This window comes from Melanostigma gelatinosum, assembly GCF_949748355.1.
Source record: "Melanostigma gelatinosum genome assembly, chromosome: 23".
In the NCBI taxonomy this organism is placed as follows: Eukaryota; Metazoa; Chordata; class Actinopteri; order Perciformes; family Zoarcidae; genus Melanostigma; species Melanostigma gelatinosum.
Window position 1 is genome coordinate 6,553,743 of NC_136656.1, and position 21,539 is coordinate 6,575,281.

The following is a 21,539-nucleotide window of genomic DNA, read 5'->3' on the forward strand; positions in this document are numbered from 1 at the left end:
ACACTTCCTCTCTACATTCTGTCTAGATTAGTGACAATCCAGTGCTACACATACCAGACCGAACCTCTTTTCCTGTCTTTCTCGGAGATGGCCGCCCTCGAGGCCGACTCTTTGCACGAGACAAACGGACCTCACTTTGGGGATCCCGTCGGCGGTCACGAGGTCGAGACGTTGGTGTTGAAATGTCACGAGGACAGCATGGAGGTTGTGATGAAAGCGGATCTGTTTGACCCGGGCCGGCCTGTGGAGCCCACGCACTTGAGGCTCGGCCCTTTCAGTGCCCTGCGAGATCACTGCACGGCCAGAGTGTCTGGAAATGGGGAGTACATCATCAGAGCGCCTCTGACTGAGTGTGGGAGTAAAGTGACGGTTGGTGAGCCTCTTAATAATCAAAATGTTCCACTGGTTTTACTGTGGAGTCAGCAAATTTCGAAGTAAAAGAGCCAGAAAACCACACTTTAGTCATGAATCCTCCCAATGCAACAGAACTCAGCTGGATCATTGCTTAATGCTGCCATCTCGTGGATTAGTATTGATGGTGCTTTGTGTGTGTCCCTGTATCTCTTGTGTGTAGTTTACCCAGAGTGCTGTGCTCTACAACAACCTGCTGCTGTACTCTCCTCCTCCAGCATCACCTGGAGGCATGTTGCGAGCAGAAGGAGCTGCTATTCCGGTCCAGTGTGGATATGCAAGGTGCCATTCACACAAACACGATGGTCCCGGGTGCTGGGTATAGTTGGAATAGCAAGCAAACTGTATTAAGCCGCAAGTACGACGTGCTTTAAAGGGGAAGATGGAAATAAGACAGAGAACACACTTTTCTGTATAAAACCTTCAAAGTAAAAGTCCTAAAATCAGCTTAAGTTTTCAGCCTCACAGGATAGATTCACACTTGTTTATTGTAAATCTCAAATGCCTCTATGTAAATTGAAATAGTTTATGGTTACTGTGAGGGTAATTTCTGCTGTTAATTATTCGTTTTCCGACTAGTTTCTGGGATAGATATGGAAAGGATTTCTGTTGAAGTCCCTCTACCTTGCAGGAGGTACACAGTGAGCAGCCGGGCCCTGAAACCAACCTGGAGTCCCCCGATCGCCATCCAGTCAACACATCTGGACCTGGACTTCCACCTCAGGCTCATGACACGTCAGTTGGTTTCTAAACATGACCTCTTTGAAAAATGTGAAACAAAGGCGCACAAAGAGGCCATTGAGGTCCCGTGTTGCATGTTTTTATAACCTGTTATATGTGTCACTGTTTCTTATCCATATGAGTCAGATGCAGGACCTGTTTTTATGTTCTCATTGGCAAATAAAAGTTATATTTTCGTGAAACGTACAGATATTTTTTGGGGGGGTTTTCATTCCTCAGGTGACTGGAGCAGTGAGAGGAAGTCGTCCCTTTACTTCCTGGGTGACGTGGTCAACATGGAGGCCTCTGTGGATCATCGTCACCTTCCTCTGCGTCTGTATGCAGACAGCTGTGTGGCTACTCTGACCTCCGATGTGACTTCTTACCCCAGATACCCCTTCATAGACCACCACGGGTGAGTCCTTTTACGTCTTAATGTCTGCAGAAGTTCCTGCAATTAATTTTACAAATGAAAACTACTTCCTTTGAACGGAATCGGGTGGCCCTCATTGCAATGCATGACTCTGTTCGGCTTGTGTGTACCATTCTTATGAAATTCGCCCAAATTACTGCAATCTGATAAGGACATGCCTGCTCTTTGCAGATGTTTTACAGACTCGCAGCTGGACGGCTCGAGCTCCCGTTTCCTGCCCAGAGTCCAGGGCGAACTGCTCCACATTCGACTTGAACCTTTCCTCTTCCACCAGGACCACCGACACACTGTCAGAACCAGGTTCACTTCTTGTTCATTTAATAATCTACAGTTTAAAGACTAATGCCTAACGTGTGTGTTGTACTGTCTCCTGTAGATATACATAACATGCTACCTGGAAGCAGAGCCCCGTTCAAACAAGCACCCAGTGAAAAAGGCTTGTTGGTTTATGAGTGGGAGGTCTGTTTCACCTCAATGTTGTATCTGTTATTTCTGTCAACAATGCTGAACTTATCCTAAAAAACAGTGACATCAAAATATAAACCGTTGTGTTTTTACCCGTCAGGTGGAGGTCAGTGGATGGTGATGACGGTGTTTGTGGGAGCTGCAGCAGAGTGAAGGAGACAAATGACATCAGTGGTGCCAAGTCCAACCACAAGAGGGCGCTGATGATCACAACCAAGCCCAGACAAACTGGTAGTGCGTCTAATACTCGTACTGCTCCGTAGTAGTACTGAATACTCTGTGTATAAATCAGTTTGTGAGCCATGAAATGATCAACTTAACTCAGATTTTATGTCCTTGCAGAGCTGCGCCGAACCAATTTGGGTCCAATGATATTTCTCCGGTTTAAAACACAAACATCTGTGTTGAAGTGATTGAGTTCAATAAACATAAGTATCTGTGAAATATGAGAAAAAATGAATTGTTTGATCTGCAGACTGGAGTAGGGGGTCCTGGCACACCTGAACCTTTTACAATATGGTGTGTAATAAAGTGTTGCTGGAGCATTTGTCCTTTTATGTTTTATTTTCAGACTCTTGACCTGCAGATTCATGGGAAATATACTGTAAATATGTTTTTTTTAAATATTTGTATTAGTGTCATGAAACTCAGATGGATGTTGGAATATTTGCACAATTATTACCAGCAAATATTGGTATTTTTTAAGGGAATTTAATGCTTTTTTTGGGGGTATGTTTTTAGCCTCTTTTCTCAGATGGTGGTGCTCCTCCTGTTTGAAGCTTTTACCAGTAATCATGTGACATTATAGTCACCCATGTCCAACCTCGCAGGCCGCGCTGCCTGGTAATCACGCCACTGTTTGGACTCGTATGTTGGCTGATGAAAGTCTGCGGTCTGATTTGCTTTCATCATGGCGGCTTTCATCTTTGCATTGTAACCGATGCTAGCCGGCTGGTGAAGTCAGACAAACGAGGGCTTGACATGTGTAACCATTAGTTCAGTTTTTGAAATGCATTTGTGGTTTTTTATTTCAACATATGACACAACTTTAAATATCAAACATCTGTCAACACCACTCATGCATTGCTTGACTTCTTTTGAGGATAAAACTCCCGCTATAGATGCCACTAAGACCCTACATCATATTGTCATACCGTAATAATAGTGTTGACATTGGAAGTGATTTAGTAATTTGACAAAGTTTGACCTCCTTTAGTTGGACAAGCTGCAGTTTCTCATTTGCACTCAGTTTTTTCATTCTTATTTCGGTACCTGCTTTGATTTTTGAGCTATTGCGTACGCATAAAGGTTGATAATGGCCAAAAGCGTGCATGTTATGTACAAACAGGAGGTTGCTCTTTACTGTGAAAGGTTCTGGATTCTAAACTTGGTTCCTTCTGCGCTTTTCTCTTGACCCTTTGATCCTTAAACGCAGCGTGTTCAAATCATTTTATTTAGTGAGTTTTCCTTCGCAGCAACAAAAGTCTGCTCCCCTTCTCCATCCAACACCTGCCAGCACAAAGTGAGGGAAGCTTGGAAAAAACTAAAACATTGCATTTGGATTCATGGCATCATTTGCCACTCTGCTGTTTTTGCCAACCGTGATTTAGAGCCTTCAGTCAAGGTTTTTATATTGCAGACATCCGTCTTGTTGCAGTAAAACAAAATCATCGTTACCATCAGGAAAATACTCTTTGTAGATCTTTTTGTTGTGCTAACGTCTCGTGTCCAGAGGTGATGCTTGAGATCGATGAGAGATCCCTGTTGCAGGTTCAGGACAGTTTGTGTCAAGAGTCTGTCCATCGTTTCCTTCCACTCCACTGCCGTACACACTGGAGAAGGTCAGAGGGGAGAGAATACGAGCTCCTTGAAGATCTACCTCGATGACGGAGGGCGACCCCCTGAAACGGACCGGACGTGTGAGATACATCTCCACGTTAAAAGAGGGTCTTCTTACAGCCTCTCCACCTCGATATCCCGAAGTAAAGCGCACTTCGAATTGTACTTTCTTTACGCTAATTGTTAAAGTTTTTCAGAAGATGCTCCCGGACGAAAGGCTTGTGATCCAATTTTATTGATTTTTAAGATATCTATAGGAAATTATTAACAAAAAAATGACATGATTTAAAATAAAACAATTGAAGAAATAAATACAGATCAAAAAACAAAAAAATTCTAATACACCGGTATCGTTTTTAAATCCTAAAATATAAAAGATCTCCACATAATACACTGGGGAATGTGTTATGAAACAATAAAGTTACATAAATTCTTATCTTGAGGAACTCAAAGACTTTTATTTTTATTTTACGTCAATGGAAAAATATATATAAAAGAAAAATTTCAATATAATTCAAAAATGTTAAAAACTGACGATTATGTTTCTCCAGTATCGAGCAATGTTGGCATTGTATTAGCTTTTAACCCTTAATTGTGGTTTGTTTGTTCTAGTTGATATAGTTAATATAAAGACAGGGGCCGAACACGGATCCTCGACATGCACCCATTGTCTTCCATTAATATTTCCTTTGCTCTGAATTGAAAATTGGGGACCCTCCAGAAAAGATGATCAATCAGCAAATCTGATTTATAGAACAATGAATCAAATATATCTATCTGTACCACAGAGTTCTATTAGACCAGGGTAGATCTTTCTTGCTCGAGGATTGTTTTTCTGTACCTTCATAATAAAAGTTTCACTTCGTAAAACAGCCTTATGCAGCACATCTTTTAATGTGTGGTACCACAACATGCATTTCAGGTTTCTTCTGAGTGTTTCATTGCTCCAGCAATTGAGAAAATAATGATGCAAAATAAACACATTTTCTATGTGCTTCACCACAGTCAAACCACAGTACAATGCCATACTGTTGTACTTTAAACATTTAAGCACAGCTAATCCATCACACCGACGCCCTTGTTGTGAAATATGCTCTTATTCTGTCAAAGAGGCTTAAAGTTGACTTTTATAATTACACCATGGTATTTGGTTTATTGGGATTTGAGTCTCTCAGCACATTTTTAGCTGCAGGGTGCAAACTTTGGCAGAATGAGGCACCTGTCAAGGACCAACCTGAAGCGTTTCCTTAATCAGTTCAACGTTTTCTTGTTTCATTTTTATAGCAAATCATTTCTGTTATCAATTTGTGTTATTTAAATGGTACCAACTGAGTCCCACTCTTGCGTTTACGCTGCCAAAAGTGCAATATTGACGCATAAACGTGCTACTTCACCATTCAATTTACTTTGTTGCACTTGTCCTGCGTCCAAGGATAGCATTGCTTAACTGCACTGTAACTACTAGACACACACACACACACACACACACTTGGGGAAACATTCCTCGGGGGAAGTCATCAATCAGTTTTATGGCTTTCTCTGGGAAAGTTTCCTCCTCTCCAATCAAGCGTCTTCCCTCCCTCCGCCCTCCTCCTTGATTCTCTTTCTTATATTTCCATCTGTATCAGTTTTGGTTCACATCTGAGAACGATCCACTGCAGCCAATTAACTTCAACCATTTTTCTTATTCCACCGAGGGATAATTGGAGCAAACTGGAGAGTGAGATCTTTGCCTGGACGATACAAGATAAGATGATTACAACTGGCTTTCCTCTGTGTGCTCAATTTGCCCGCCTGTGGTAATAAACCTGAAGGTGGAAGATCTGTGCAAAGGTAGAAACGAATGTCCTTGAGCCGTGGAATTCAGTCTTAAAATTCTAGTTCTTTTGTTTAAAGAGGAAAGAAAAAAAGCCACTTGTCTCTAAATAAGATCAACCCGTTTCAGTTTCCCCTCAAGTGTGTTGACTTTGGTTTGTTTGGTTTGTCTGATTTCCTCCAGAGCTTGCAGCGACAAATTCAGTGAAATTGGTTCATTTTCAGACAGACGATGAGACCAAGCGTGTCATCAAGTGCAACCTTTTACAAGTCATGGAAGACGTATTCATTCTGACCTAAAGGCCCTGAAACATTCCTTCATACAAGAATGCAAGATGTCATGACAACGTTTTTGGTTGTTTCAACCAAGAGACTCTTTTATATTTTACATTTGTCTTGACTGATTTTAAGTGGGTATTTGTTGGAACAAGCTGATGTCACATGTGTTCATGCACCATCAGGATTTCAGAATGAATCATGTCAAATGAAATTGATCAGTTGTCGTGTTGCTGTCCTGGTTACGTAGTTGTTAAACGCTCAATAAATGATACAAATGGATTTTTTTCCCTCCAAACTTTAACACTGATTGTTGCTTAACAAGTCAAATATTTGTATGTTGTAGTGAAATACTTCTGACTTGGAATTACATAAGAAGTGCAGCCTGAATAAAACCAGAAGTGCCGAGTACAGAGGTTGTCAAAATGTATATGAGTTTCAAATGAAAAAGTACTCATTATGCAAAGCAGTCCCTTTCAGAGAGATACGTTATTATTGTTACTTATAGATTAATATGAGAGCAGAAGTTGAATGTCAGTTGGCTGAGATTCATTTTATTTTTTTGGGTTGTTAAACCTGCAACTGTGCATCAATTACACAGTGACAGTGTGCCATTGCTGAAACACAACAATATTAAAATACTCTATTACTAAGAAAAGTCCGGCATTGTTACTTAAACACCTACTAGCACTTAAAGTATCGAAAGTAAAAGTACTCAATTCAGAAAAATGACCCCTGTAATTTATTTTTTTTTCACAAGGGAATTTTGAATACACAAAGTGATCGAAATATACTTGTTTCCATTGTTGCATAAATGAAGTTTCAACAGCTTTCCACAATAAAGGGCCAGTATTTCACTGACAACATGTACATTATTCCGACTTAATTGTATATTTAAAGAAACAAAAAAAATAAAAACACGGATGAGATATTAGACAACGTCATGCATAACGTTTTACACCTTGAAATCAAGTTAAATAGAGAATATCGTGCTTGTTTGAGTTGGATAAAGACATTGTGCATTGTTAAGTAGTTTGGCAGAAGCGCGCTGTGCGTAAAGCAGGATGTGAGTGGCTCCTCATGAGGTGGGAGTACTTGGCTCACTTCAGTTAAATGGAGAGACGCACCTCCCAGCTGATCCCGTTCATTTATCTTCCCTCCTCCTCCTCCTCCTCCTCTTCCTCCAGTACCCGGTGTGTTGCCCCCTCTCGGTAGGTTTACTTCTGCTCTGCTCCTCTGCGGACGCGCTGGAGCTGGATGTCCGGACACTTGCTGCTGCGCTCCTCTTAATGATCCGGAGAAGCGAGGAGAAGGAGAATCACTGGGACGCACATGGTGAGCTGATTTATTTCTTCCCCTTTCCAGAGTTGTATTAGCTGTGGGCTCTGTGATACTTGAGGTGTTTGTGAAGTTTTATCTGACGTTGAAGTCGCGCGTAAAGAGAAGGCATGAACGGCTGTATTTGTTTTGGCACTGAGGTCAATTATAAGACATACATTAGTTTATTGATCTACTAAATGTAGCTTCAAAGAAAAGTGTTCCGCACTGCGTTGGGTTTTCTGTTCTAAATTATCTAATAATTTACCAAGCGGACCAAGTAGCCTGACATTGTTTCTGACATCGCTCAACTTGTCCTGAGAGATTCAGCCGATATGCGTGTTTTATTTTATTTATTTATTTGTTATTATATGATTTTTTTTTTTTAATAAATAATTGGTTGAGTTACGTTTGTTTCTCTAAATACAGGCCAAAGGAATAAGTTAGCTGAAGTTGTATTTGTGCTTTTAAAATTGTTTCCCTCTCTTCAACAACAAGGACATAATTTCCTTATAAGACCTTAATTATAATACATTTTTATTCAAATTATTAATACACGTTGCCACTGGGAAAATCCCACTATTATTATGATATAATTGTCAGCAACGTTATGCACATATATTATATGTTTGTCATGTTGTTGCGGATGAAATAAAACATAAAATATGAACATAACACCACAATTTGATTAGTTGGACTGGATTTAAAACTGAAATAAATCTCCTAAATGCCAAACATGCATGCATATTTTTTTTAAACATCTGAACAAAGATGTTTGATCCAACTGGGATAACCTAACACTGTAAATATTATCGTTCCTCTCTGTGAGATAAAACGAATTGACTGCAGCTAATGTGTGCTTAACAAGTGCAATTAGCTGCACAGAGTGGAGGCAATTACGCTCCGGGCTTCACTGTTAGCTCTTGCCAAAGTAATCAGCCGAAATATGATGAACATTAATGTTTAATGGACCGTGGGCGAGTGAATCATTATTCTCGGGTCTATTAACAACGCCCGCAAAGTGCGTGTGACTGCGGGCTATTTTCCTTTTTAACGTCTGTTGTTGATTAGTTTCCCTAAAATCCCCTCGCAGCACTTGTAGCAAGAGAAAATATACCGTATTTGCTTTAATAGACAGATAAATAAGGCCGATTTCTCCTTTTTTTTCTTTGAGAGGGCATACATTTCTAAGTCATGCAATTTTACAGTTGAGGGCTTGAGTGTCTTGAGATTTATTTTAAAAACAGACTGCTGTTTATTTCCTTTTTATAATAATTTCAATCATAAATTCGCCAACACAAATCATGGTTGTTTTTTATTAGTTATTTGTTGGAGCAATTTGTGTTTTCTTTTCCTCTTTGTTAACCCCCGGTGTGACATTTAGGAGATTTAATTGACACTGAGGCCTTAGTTTTACTTCCATCATGCCCGAGGTCGTCGTTGGCGTGACTTGCAACATGAAATCACAATGATTTCATTTCCATCTGTTTTTCAATATCAACATGTGAAGCTGCTGGAGAGCGTCTTGCCAACTTGCACGAGGCTGTGAAGAGGGGAGGGGGGGGGGGGGGGGTTGACAGGAAACTCACGTTTAAATATCAAGTGGGTAACATGTGTTTTTTTTATTCAAAAATGAAGTAAGCAGGGCTCATGGGTCAACGCCAAGGCTGAAGCACCTTCCGTGTGTGCGTGGAGGTGCAGTGGGGCCCCCGGGGGCCCCCGCACATGCACCGGATTGGCAGTTTTGTTGGCGGTGCAACCGCGAAGGACAGAGGCCGTTCGCTAAAGACACAAGCATGCGATAATCCATTTTGTGCTGTCTGTTGCTTTCCCCCCTCCTGGGCCGCCCCACTAAAATGAGATTATTACACCTAAAACAGAACTCGTGGAATCCGCTCCGTGTGGAATAACACACAGATGGGCTTCCACTGTGCAGGCAGGAATGCAGTTTGAGAAGACAGACCGCATACGTAGCCTTCCTCTTCTCACCCGAAAGACCAGTGTTGTATTTCTGACCGGCTTGAGGACAATTGCAAATTAACAAAAGGTGTCAGTGTGGTAACATGCACCAACAGGTGCCTTGGTTCAGCTTCAAACATGTACGCTGGAAGAGAGCGAGAGAGAGCTTATGTAATTTACCATATTTATTTAAAGGCTCTGCGTCTTGGAGCAGTGCTGCAATGTAGAACCCTGGGAAATCTTCCCAGCTCGATCCGCTTATATCAGCTTGATGGAAAACTGTGTGTCTGTGTGTTTATTTGTACAAACCGCTGTTTGGTCTTTTGAAACTCATCACCGAGTCGCAAAGCAATTTAACATATCTGCCTCCGTGTTGCTGGCCCGGGCTGCCTGACCCATGACGAGGAATGTTAAAACGTGTGAGACAGGCCAAATCCAGCTCATCTGCTCTCCAGAGCAGCTCCAGACCCGGACAGTTCGAAAGTGTGAACAGGCCAAAGAGAGTTAACAGGTAGCAAGAGAGAATACCACACGCACCAGAGCTTTCTTCGCTTCAGTTACAGAACCTTAAGTCCTCTAAATCACAGTAAATGAGTTTGTTACAGCAGAACAAAGCTGGAAAATGTTATTTTTATCAACACACTGATGCATTCCCATGTTGCTACTCCTTGATGATCCTATTTTAATCGTACTTTCGTATGTTCCTTGCTCTTTTCTCTTAGATTTGTTTCCCTGCCAGTAAAAAAGACAGCAGATGATACGCAGGAACATACATAAGCCAAAAAACAGTTATAATCAAAAACACAAACAGAGGTACGAGGCCATCTGTGTCTGTGTCTTCTCCAGATCTCCAAGAGATCATTATTCCAGATGGAATCACATTTCCTTCTGATCAAAGGGGGGGGGGGGGGGGGGGGGGGTCGTGCCTCAATGATATTAAGTCTGGCACCCCCCCCCCCCCCCCCCCCTTAACTTACATTTTTTGCAGCTCACATTTATCTCCAGAGAGGGAACTTTTCTTATTGTTCATCGCAGTGTTGACTGAAGGGTATTCTTGTCTCGATGTGCGTATTGTTCGTCTTTTGGGGAGCCAAAGAGGGAGGTGGCGGTGATATGTTCTAGTTGTGCTTCACATTTTTGGCCCCCCTAAAATTGCATGTGGGCCCCTTCATTTGAAATGGTCTCGAAGCGCCAGTACCTCAGATAACTCCACAGCACCATTTATATTTGTAATCTAGAAGACCAAAGGTTTGATTTAACTTCGACATTCTTGTGTTTCACAAAAGTAAGACAATAAGACATGTAAACTTCCAACAGGGGGGTGAATATGTTTTACAGGCAATACGTATGCAAAAAACAAATCTTGTTATTTCAGCTTTTGTTCCTCTTCCTGACATTCATCAGACGCATTTCAGCGTGATGAAGAATAGAAGTAGAGCGGCTTTAGGAAAGTGCGAGTGCAGAGAAGGAACATGAGCGTCGCTCTCCTCTGATCGACTATGCTGTAAACATGCCCCCAGGTTGTCAGCAAGTATTTTTCCAGCCCTTTGCCAGCCAAGCATAGCTGCTTCTAAAGATCACCCGCCGGAGATGTTGATCTCATCTTACCACTATTTGGCTGTATAAGCTTTTTTGAAAGTCAGCGATTGCTGCCAAGTCACTTCAAAACTCTTTTTTTTTTACTTTCAGGGTTATATTTTGTGAGGTTTACTGGGGAGAAAGGGAAAGCGGGGTGATGGCCCCTTTTAAAACACGTGCTATTTGTAGTCGGCATGCATTAACAAAAGAACTGGTGCGAAATACTCGTGAACGGTACTTTACAAGGAACGCACGCTCGTCTTCGACATGCTCCTCCGGCACCCCGGCCGTGTGAATTTACGGAAAGCAGCAGAGTAAAAAAAACAACAACGTTGAAACCATATCCGGTGGGTTACGGTGGCGGTGCCAGACATGTGATCTGGTTTCGGAAGAAGAGAGAGAGTCTGGATTTGGCCTAGCGGGGCGCATTAAAAACCTCAGGGGCCTCTCTCGGATGAACATCCATTTATCAAGGTGGTTGTAATGGGCCGATGTTTAATTTGTCGTGTAATGTGACAAAGACGAGAGCAAGTGCATGTCATGGGAATGTTAAGCAACCGCCTCCTTTATCCTCCGCGTGTTTCACTCGGCCCAACCCTGAACCCCAAACCGCCTACGCTCACTCGTCAGCACTCTTCCAGAGCGAATTCTTCCACCTCTTCCCTGAATCCTCTGCTAACCTTTACCCTGCTTTGACACCATCTTGCCTTTTTTATACAGCCAGTGCCTTGACACCAAATGAAACCAGAGTCCGAATTAATCACCCGATCAACCTGTCCTCAAGTCCTGCTTTTTACCAGTGCGTTCAGGTTCCCGTGGCGCTTGTCTCGACCCGTCAGGAATGACCGGGCCGAGGCATTCTGGACCCCAGGAATGTGGCTCAGTGGCACCGGGGGTCACAGTCAGACCGCTCATCACTGCACCGTTAGCTTGTAGCGTTTCCTGTAGCAACACCACGAGACAGGGTCGCCTGATACGCCTGATCTTGGCTTTCATCCTCAAACCAGGTTTGGTTGATACCACTTTCTGGCAGGTCTTTGCTTTTGAAAGGTCAGCAGCGGGGCAGCTTGTCCGAGGCAGCAGAGTGAGTGCCACGGCCTCCCCGCAGGCCCCTCAGAGCTGTGTGGTCCCCGAGGGAAGCCTCATGTTTCGGTCGTTGGCTAATTGAGCGGGATGACGAGGCCGGAGAGGCGTTCGGCCCCGTCCTCTCCTACGGGTTTGGTTTATGCAGCCCTGCTGACTTCGCTGTCAGTGTCAAACGCTTGTTAGGACATCATCAATCTCGCAGCAGTTAAGAATATTCCCACAACAGAATGAAGGCGGCAGGTGATAGATGGGCCCGGGAGACGGAACGGGCAGAGGGTAAGGTCGTTATTTGATGAGAAAATGACAGTCCTCTTGAGAAGGAAAGAAACAAGAACGACATGAAAGTGAAAGTGGCAGGTGCTGAACTCTCTTAGCATGAAACAAATTAAGGAAGCGCTTGTTTGGAATGTGCTCCGAGGCTCCATGTGAGCGGTAAAACAATAAATCACTGCTTCGAGAGAAAGCACATGCATTGTTCGCTTTGTCCGCATGCCAAAATTAACGCTCTCGGGTATCAAATCTCGACAGAGGGATGAATTACACTCATCAGCGGTTGTAAGAGACGGGAAGGGATTTGTTCGCGCAGCGGACGTATACACAAGTCCGTGTTTGTCTTTAACCACGGAAGTATCCATGTAGAGGCTCAAGCCGAACACACATTTCGACCTATAAATCATTCCCTACCATCCTCAAGACTAATCTCCAACAGCTTTCCTTCCCTCCCCTCGTTTCTTTTTTCTCATACCCTCTTTTCTGCTCAATAACTCTTCACATTGCTCACGCTCAGGCCCCTCGCTCGCCTGCAGCACTGCCCCGACGGTAAAGTGATTTGAAAAGGAGAGCCATAAACGTGATGGATGTGGTACAGCTCTGGGTTTAGCCCCAGCTGTCGGGCATGTTTTTTGTCATCTCAGACAGACCCGCAAGGGTGCGCGCCCTTCTTCACCCGCTCATCTTGGGCTTGAGAGGAGTTTTAATACAAATACGTTCTTAAATGCTGTCGAAGGGTCACGGGTTCAAACCGGTGGCCGACACCACTGTGAAAATCGGAGATTACATTTTTATGGGATGAGATCTTCACTGGCATCTACTGAAAGGCTATAAGGTGTGGTTGAAGTGATGCGGGGAGCTGGTATTATTGTGTGTTTTCACTAAAGGCACAGGTGGTCCGATCTTCTGTTTCCATCTATGGCTTCAAATGCAAGTTATATAAATCAATCAGTTTGTTTTCTTTTGTTTTATGATCTAGCTCCCATGGTTTTCGCTTAAAAATCTTTTTTTTTCCTTCCACAGGCTCGATAACATGATGTTCCGGCCCTTTTCCCCTCCCCCCTCCACCTCTCTCGTCCCTATTTTCCTTCTGCTCCTCCCTTTCCTTCCTCCATCCCTCGTCTCCTCTTCCCTGTCTCACACCCCTTTGAGCTGGACTTCACCCCACGACCCCTGCTACTACCTAGACGGCCGCCCGCGACACTGCCTGTCAGAGTTCATCAACGCCGCTTATGGCGTCCCAGCCAATGCTAGCCATTCAGTACAAGGGCCCGATTATGACAGCAACATCACCACCTTGACGGACCTCCACAACCCGCACAACCTCACCTGCTGGATGGCTCGTGGAGGTCCTGACGTCAAAGAATGGGTCCTCACGCTACCTCTGGGTCGACGCTTTGAGATCACCTACATAAGTTTACAGTTTTGCCAACACGGGGAGCCATCGGACCCCATCTCCATCTCCATACTCAAGTCTATGGACTCCGGGCGCACCTGGAGGCCGATGCAGCACTACTCCAGCGACTGCCTTGGGGATTTTGGGCTTCCCTCCCAGACGGTGGCCCAGACAAGGCACCAAGAGACAGAGCCCCTCTGCTCCGACCCTCGCCCCCTGCAAAAGCAGAGGGGCGGCATGGTGTTGGCCTTCTCCACCCTCGACGGACGGCCATCCTCTCCCGATTTTGACCACAGCCACACCCTCCAGGACTGGGTGACGGCCACGGACATCCGTGTGGTCTTCCACCAGGTGTCCAAAGACGCCAAGGTGGGCAACTCGGATAAGAGAGAGGAAGCACGACGGCGTGATGGTGCAGAAGATGACAGAGGGACTGGGCTTCTGAGGTGGAGATCTGGCTCCAAGGGGCACGCTGGAGGTCAGGTGGAAATAAATACAGATAATACACTGGCATTTTTTGAAAGGGAGAAAAAAACCTCATTGATAAGGGGGAGAAACAAAGGGGAGAAAGTGGACAAACAGGGAAGGAAGGGTCATTATAAAGGGACAGGTCAAGACGAAGATGGACACAATGTGACGAGCAAAGAAGGGCGGGAAAGTTTAAGCACAGACGCGCTCACGTCTTCAAAGAAAGGCGGGAAAGCCAGAGGACAAGGCCTCAAGAAGGAATACAATCATTGGCTGCCTTGCCCCAGTGGTGGTTGTGATTGGACAGTTGAGGGGCGGAGCAGGGACAATAAGGGGTGGGAACTGAGGAAGAGGAGGAACAATAACCTCAACACAAGACAAAGCTCCAGGAACCTGCAGGCGGCCCCACCCTCTGCTGTCCGAGCCCCTCTGGCCCTCTCGGACCTGCAAGTCGGCGGCAGGTGTAAATGTAACGGACACGCCTCCAGGTGTCGCCGTGATGTCACGGGCCGGGCAGTGTGCGTGTGCGAGCATCACGCGGCGGGGCAAGACTGTGATGTGTGTGAGGAGTTCTACTTCGACAGACCCTGGCATCGGGCTACACCCACGCACCCAAACCCCTGTGTTGGTGAGTCCTGTGTCCTAAATTATGTTGTACTCTGCACATTTGTTTTTCATGTTTCAGATATTTTTAGATGACATGTAAACATATCAACCTCATGTGTGTTATTTAGTCATAAGTGTATTTTTTTCTTCTTCAAAACAAGGTAGAAATCAATAAAATATTCCAAAGAATCTCCACATGCTGTAAATTATTCTGATCCATTTAAGTGGTGCTTCAACAACAGAGAGATATTATGAGATTACCCATAATGCAACTGGATAGTGTCTTTCATTCGACCCTCCCTGAGTGCTAAACATTCATGTATTTTAAACTCCACACTGACATTTTGTAAAGCAGGCTTTCTGTTATAAATGTGTCTCCAAGTGCAGGTCGACATGACATCATCAGGGTAATATTCTCCTGAAAAAAGATATATATATATATACTGTATATATATACTGTGTATATATTCTTGACTGGTGTTCATTATTTCCCTCCCTTGACCAGCCTGTGAGTGTAACGGCCACTCAAACAAGTGCCGCTTCAGCATGGAGGTGTTTCAGCAGTCGGGCCGGCGTAGCGGAGGCGTGTGCCAGAAGTGTCGCCACCACACGGCCGGGCGCCACTGCCAGTACTGCCAGAACGGATACACCCGCGACCACAGCAAGCTGATGAACAACCGCAAGGCCTGCCAACGTTAGTCACTACGTGTGTGTGTGTGTACATGCCCACTTTGTCTCTGTCCGGATGTACAGCAGTGTTTATGGGGTGGTTAGATTGTGAGAGCGGACAGCTATTCCTGTTGGTGATATGCACGCAAAAACACCCACAAACCCCACTGTCCGGCCACCTGTATCTGCCGTGACCCCCGACCTTTGACTGGTCACACATGTCGTAAGTGACTGTGACACTCTGGTATGCTGGTGTGGAAGCCTGAACACGGGCCTAATATATCCAAAGTTAATGGTCTCTCTTTGAGCTCGACAGTGCAGGGATGAAAGACATGAGCTCCGACTGAATATCCGCATATTCTATCACTTTTCATGCACGAAACAATAGCAAACTGCAAATTCATGACCTCCACCACTCAGTCTTACATCTCAGCGTTCATTTATTGATGCTATATATAAATGCTAGTCACGCTTCGGAGCCCAATTACTCATCCTCTGCCGTCAGGTTGTTTGGACTCATTGTAAGGATTTGTGTAAATAGAACTAGAGTGCGAACAGAGCTGATGAAGTGTAGCTTCCTCTCGCTCTCTGTCTTCTCTCATCGGCTCTTATCCTGCGAGAGCTGTGTGGCAAATAAAAAGCTTTGCAATGTAAGCCATGGCAAATGATACAGCATCACAACTGGCCACATTAAAGGACAACAGATAAATGAACTCAGATAGGACATTCCCTCAGGACGGATGCTGTCAAGCAGGATTAAACCGGGTCCCGTCACTGATGGATGGTCCTCTTAGTCCTGTTTACTGTCCTCTGTGCAGTGGTCTGACTTTGACACAAGTTTTTGCTGAATACATCTTTAACTCGATCGCAATTCAATGCACTCTACTCCACAAAACCAGGGCAACTCTACCAAAAATACGCCTGCTGTATCATCTTCATGAATGTGGAACATATTGGTTTGCAGAAGCCCACCAGCACAACACAGTCCTCTATGATCGGCCTCTGTAAAACCTTCACTGGGTATCACAAGACCACCTGCAACTAAAACAACAGGACAGTTATTGCTGCTTTAACCCTCCAGGCTACAAAAAAACAAGACTTTGGTATCGCTCTTCTCTTTTTTTTTAAGCATGTCAGTGCCATCCTTTGGGAGCAGTGGGTCGCTGGTGCAACCAGACATCGGGTCAGTGTCTGTGTCGAGAAGGGGTGACCGGCCTCAGGTGTAACCGCTGTGCCCCGGGATATCAACAGGGCAAGTCCCCTCTGCGGCCCTGCATACGTAAGTCCACTACCAGTGTCAATGTTAAGTCACAATCAGGTTGTTTCAAACATTTGGACAAAAACCTATTGTTTCATACGATACGTATCAGAAAACGTATCGTGTGTGTCTCAGATCAGGCGAGGACTTGTTTGAATGTGGATTTCGACTCTTAACTTATCTAAAAAGAAATGTCCTCTCTGCATTCAATGCATGGCCGAACAAATCACAGACTTTTAATAGTTTGCTGTCAGTCAAAGTGACCTCTTTAATGTCTCCTTCAACTTAATTAGCTTGTGGCCTAAATGGATTAAACCTCCTATCATGCTCTGTAAGCCTTTATCAAGTAGTAGCTCAGTATAAAAGGGGGCCGCCGCTGTCCAGGCTAATTTGGCCCAATCCCCCAGCGTGTCCCCTTTTCATCATCCCTAGAGACGGTTTCCATAGCAGCGTTAACATGAGCCGACCGCTACAGGGAAACCTCACCTTCCGGCTGATGTGGGATCAGCGTCAGATCAAGTGGATTGTTGCCACTCGTGTCTCCGTGGCCGGCCAAGCGCCCGAACCTCGGCCATGAGCGCTAATCCACGTGCGCTTCCACGGCTAATCGCACGAGTGTCGACAACTCCGCGGGCCCTGGCGCTGCGTAAGCCCCAATCAGGTGACATCGGGAGCCGGCAGAGGCCAGCTTCACACCTGTTGTGCAGCTCAAAGGCCCCCCCCCCCCCATCACAGGGCCCAGACTCATAGCTCTCCCAGAGAAAGGAGTGTGTGAAAGAAAACCTTGTTTGTTTTTACTGCCAGACCATCTCAGGCTATGTATAGCATCTCTTCGCCCCCCCCCCCCCACCACCTCTAGCACCTCGCCTCTCATCAAGCGGACCAGAAGGCACGCAGCAGCCAGGCTAAACTTAAAGTTAGCTCACGCTGAAACCTTCTTACCCACACCTTGAACAGCATGGGACGCTCGCACAGTTAAGAGCGTCTCCGCTGTCCGAACACAACGAAGGCAAAATGCAGCGACGTTATATTTGGTCTAGATTGGGATAAAAACTACACATAGCTAAAGAACCAGAGACGAACAAAGGCAAAGCTAGCTGGCGAGATAGCCATGGTTAGCTTGAGCTAAAGCTAAAATGAAATGTACTGTTTACTTATCTGTAAACACAAAATATAAATGTTGATGAATTGACATCTGAACATTCAGCGCAGGGTCGAGTGTGAAGCTGTTCAGGTGAGCGGTTCTCGAGAAAGCTGCAACATATACTGGAGCGGGGCCAAACAGGCGCTGCACTCGTTTAAATAAATGACATCAAATGAATCGATTACATTAGTTCCAATACAAATATCGACAGTAGAATAGAAGGACAAGTAGACGCCGAGCAAAACAGTGATATTTAATTCCTATTATGGAAGGTTAATAATCAAATAAAGTTTATTTTGTCAAACAAACTCGTTACAGTGAGCAAGAAAGTTGAATTAACACGTTTAGTTCGTGCAGTATATTGTATTTTCGCCGAACATTATTCAAAGTCTCATTCTATACACGATATATCTATAACAGTAAACAACTGTTTGTGTTTGGACAACGTTTCATATTTGAAAAAGTTGGTATTTTATGAAATAAAAAGCTTTGTTGAAACAATCCTCCCAGCTCGATGTTGAAAAATGTTTTATCTCACCATCAGTAAGAAAACTCGGGTCATGTCAAACGATAGCCAGCCCTGCTCACACAGGGGTGTACTGCATTCATCTCACGTTGACCCCTCACGTACACTGCATGTACATACAAACACACACGGCACCTTCCTGTCGTTTAAAAGTAGGGGGTGTAGGGTGTCACTGGCCCAGTTGTGTCACAGACGACGGGACACGGACGGGAGTGTGAACTCGGTGAAACATCGCAGCGCTGTCACACAAACACACTTTTACAAGAGGCCTGGATAATGTATATACAGGCCAGTTCACACACACACACACACACACACACACACACACAGGACAAGACCATACAAGAAGTGATGGTTTGAGCTCATTAAATTACCAAAAGTAAAGTTTGCATCTATGTGTGTGTTCAAGTGATTGCAGAAAGTGTGTTTCTCGCCCGTAAAAAGGACCACACACACACACACACACACACAGGTTTTTGACACTTGCTTATCTTCTGTGCAGACATGCCCCACGCACCGAGAGGCGTCCAAGCACAGCGCACGTAACACACACTCGGTTTGCGACGGCCTGAGGGCTCGCGTGGGTTTGCCGAAGCTTCTCTGCGTGTCTGTTTCTGTCACCTGCCTGAAACTGCGTTCATGTTTGCAGGAATTCAAGAGGTCGCTCCGACACCAGTGTACCAGCCTCAGTACAGCATAGGTGAGTCGATTTACACGCTGGTTGGTATTTTGTGTTTTATTCTGGCCGTCTGGTTTTCTTTTTCGTCCAACTTTGGCTCCATATGCGCTGAGCTGCAGTTTATCTCTTTTGATCTGTTTGTAAATCATGAATCAAGAATAAAATGAACATGAAATCAAGTGAAGACTTGAAGGCAAACCTTTAACCTTCATGCTTTTTCCATAATAACAGAAAAATTCACTTTCTAAAGCATCCCTTTGAACCTGTTGAAGTCACCTCATGTTCAACAAAGACATTTATCAACCATCAAAACAAAAACGATTCATGCAGTGGCTAACCACTCCCTCCTAGTGGCGGCTTGAGCAATGTCCCACCTGCTGCCGTCGAGGTCATCTGTTAGTCACAGGATACTGTGATGACAAATAGAAGCAGCCATATTGTAATTAGGGGAAAAGACATGTGCTGATATGCTTGCTATGAAATGATACCCTCACATTTGATGCATTCTCTCTCTCTCTCCCTCCCTCCCTCTCCCTCTCTCTCTCTCTCTCACACAGCGGAGGAGTGTGTGTCATACTGCCAGCCTTCTCAGGTTAAAGTCAGGATGAACTTGGAGACCTATTGTCTGAAGGACTTCGGTTGGTGCAAAGAGTTTTTATCTGTTACACTGTCAAAAAAAATAGCAATGTCCCAAAGTGTTTGTACTTATTTTTTCCTCTGAAATAAAACTTAAATATATGGATAATAAATAAAATATAACCTGTAAATCTGATGAATGAAACCAAATTTACAAAAAAAAAAAGAATGATACAAAAATGTGATTTCAAAAAAATGTATATTGCTTTTCTGTCTTTCTCAGTGCTGAAGGTGCAGGTGAAAGGGATGGAGCGTTCAGGTCCCTGGTGGCAGTTCTCCATCTCAGTCCAAACCGTCTTCCGCTCGGGGTCCACCTCTCGCGTTCGCAGGGGCCCCCAGTCTCTCTGGGTCCCAGACCGCGACCTCGGCTGCGGCTGCCCCGCCCTCCACGTGGGCCGGACCTTCCTCCTGATCGGTGCAGAGGAGGGGGAGCGGGGCTGGAGCCCCGAGGAGAGTCGCCTGGTGGCGGACCGCTCCACTCTGGCCCTCCAGTGGCGGGAACACTGGAGCCCTAAACTGAGGGGCTTCCGGGGACAGGACAAGAGGGGCCGCTGCCCGCCGAAACACCAGCAACACCATCGCAGGGAGTCAACAAAGCCCCAGTCTGGGTACATCCCTCCTCACCTGCTGACTGAGAAAGAGCCTGACAGTGTGGACACACACTCTGCGAAGGTGGAGGACACTCAAACCTCAGTGGTGCCGCACACACACTCTCACACAGACGCAGAGGTTAAACCCACAGAGGCGACCCTCTCGCCAAATACAGCCGCTCTGGTGTGCTCTACTCAAAGTCCTGGTTGAAAAACAAACCGCAAAAAAGACATTTTGCAGTTTTTTCCCCAAAGGTTTCAGGAGAAGCAGGCTTGACTTTTCTTCCTCAGCGTTGAGAAACTCCACAAACACACACACACACACACACACACACACACACACACCTGTTAAGTGACGTTCAAATGCTAATCTTAAAATGTGAAGAAACACAAAGGTTTCCTCATGTAAAACTCCACCAACACAATTGGTACAATGTGAAATATCAGTTGTAAGAATTTTAATATTTTCTACAAAGGAACATTTTGAAAATTAAACTCTCTAGACTGAAATGTCTTGCAGAATTTTTATATTTAATCATATTTATACTTGGATCACTTTATGGAGCACACATAGAAACAAGTGAAAACTGAATAAATAAATAAATATATAACAAAAGGTACAGAATGTGCATCAAAACCTGTTCAGAAATGTTATGTTTCCTTTTTATAATAAAACAAATGAAAGGAGATTAGCACATAATTTGTAGATTATTTGGGGAAACTGACACTATCTGCTATCTGCTCTCTGGTAGAACAGCTGACACAGAGACCAAACTAACCTCAGCCTCATTTTCTAACCATATAGGAATCCTCCGATAGACCGTTAGGAGCCCAGATACGGATCTGAAAAGCCTCGGTCCGACCTGTCGTCATGACTCCTGTTTCAATTTGAGTAGATATGGCGTCATGTAGCCCAGGGGAAATGGTGCTGGAGGTGGGGAGGGTATATTAAGACAGATGGAAGCGCTCCCATTTGTTGAGCAGCCATGTTGTTTTGGTAGCGGCTGTGTCAGCGATTGGCTGTGCCGTCGTGTTGAAGCCAGTGATTGAAAATAAAAAGAGAAAAATAGATCCGCTGACTGATGGACGCTCAGTGGAGCTCAACATACAGCACACACTGAGGGTCCGGGGGGGGGTTTTATACTCATGAGGTCCAAATATCTTCTTCCAGCAGCTTCTTGGGGCCCTGCTAATCCCACAGGGGTCCCTATAGGAACTATACTGAAAATATTCTGCCTTATCAGGATTGTTATTGTGAATTTTTGTTTCCTTAGGGCCCTCAAATCAGCTTTAGCCAACTTTGCAAGTAAATAAAATCATCAGGACAGTCCTCCAATGTGAAGACATTTTATGGAGCTTTTTAGCGTCTTTCAGCTCATTTCTATGGTTCACTCACAT

At 44.6% G+C, this 21,539-nt stretch overlaps 2 protein-coding genes across 2 annotated transcripts; both read left to right on the plus strand.

The window, feature by feature from the left end:
• Positions 1-87: 87 nt before the first annotated feature.
• On the plus strand, positions 88-2,375 carry LOC306796808 (zona pellucida sperm-binding protein 3-like; the record flags this gene model as incomplete). Its single annotated transcript, XM_079295876.1, has 7 exons — positions 88-369; positions 575-693; positions 1,043-1,146; positions 1,372-1,546; positions 1,736-1,853; positions 1,941-2,023; positions 2,130-2,375. The coding sequence occupies 7 exons, from the start codon at positions 88-90 to the stop codon at positions 2,290-2,292; spliced, it is 1,044 nt and encodes a 347-aa protein (XP_079152002.1). The 3' UTR covers positions 2,293-2,375.
• A 3,280-nt stretch (positions 2,376-5,655) lies between these two features.
• ntn5 (netrin 5) lies at positions 5,656-20,972 on the plus strand. Its single transcript, XM_079295424.1, has 8 exons — positions 5,656-5,701; positions 7,147-7,294; positions 13,193-14,661; positions 15,145-15,333; positions 16,438-16,587; positions 18,886-18,936; positions 19,473-19,553; positions 19,775-20,972. The coding sequence occupies exons 3-8, from the start codon at positions 13,203-13,205 to the stop codon at positions 20,350-20,352; spliced, it is 2,508 nt and encodes an 835-aa protein (XP_079151550.1). The 5' UTR covers positions 5,656-5,701; positions 7,147-7,294; positions 13,193-13,202; the 3' UTR covers positions 20,353-20,972.
• The last annotated feature ends 567 nt before the right edge of the window (positions 20,973-21,539 follow it).

Bases quoted from the DNA above. Each gene is read 5' to 3' on its own strand.
- ntn5 (XM_079295424.1), top strand. From the start codon at position 13,203: ATGATGTTCCGGCCCTTTTCCCCTCCCCCCTCCACCTCTCTCGTCCCT. The intron at 14,662-15,144 runs GTGAGTCCTGTG...TCCCTTGACCAG, and splicing joins GCACCCAAACCCCTGTGTTG to CCTGTGAGTGTAACGGCCAC. The intron at 16,588-18,885 runs GTAAGTCCACTA...TCATGTTTGCAG, and splicing joins CCCTCTGCGGCCCTGCATAC to GAATTCAAGAGGTCGCTCCG.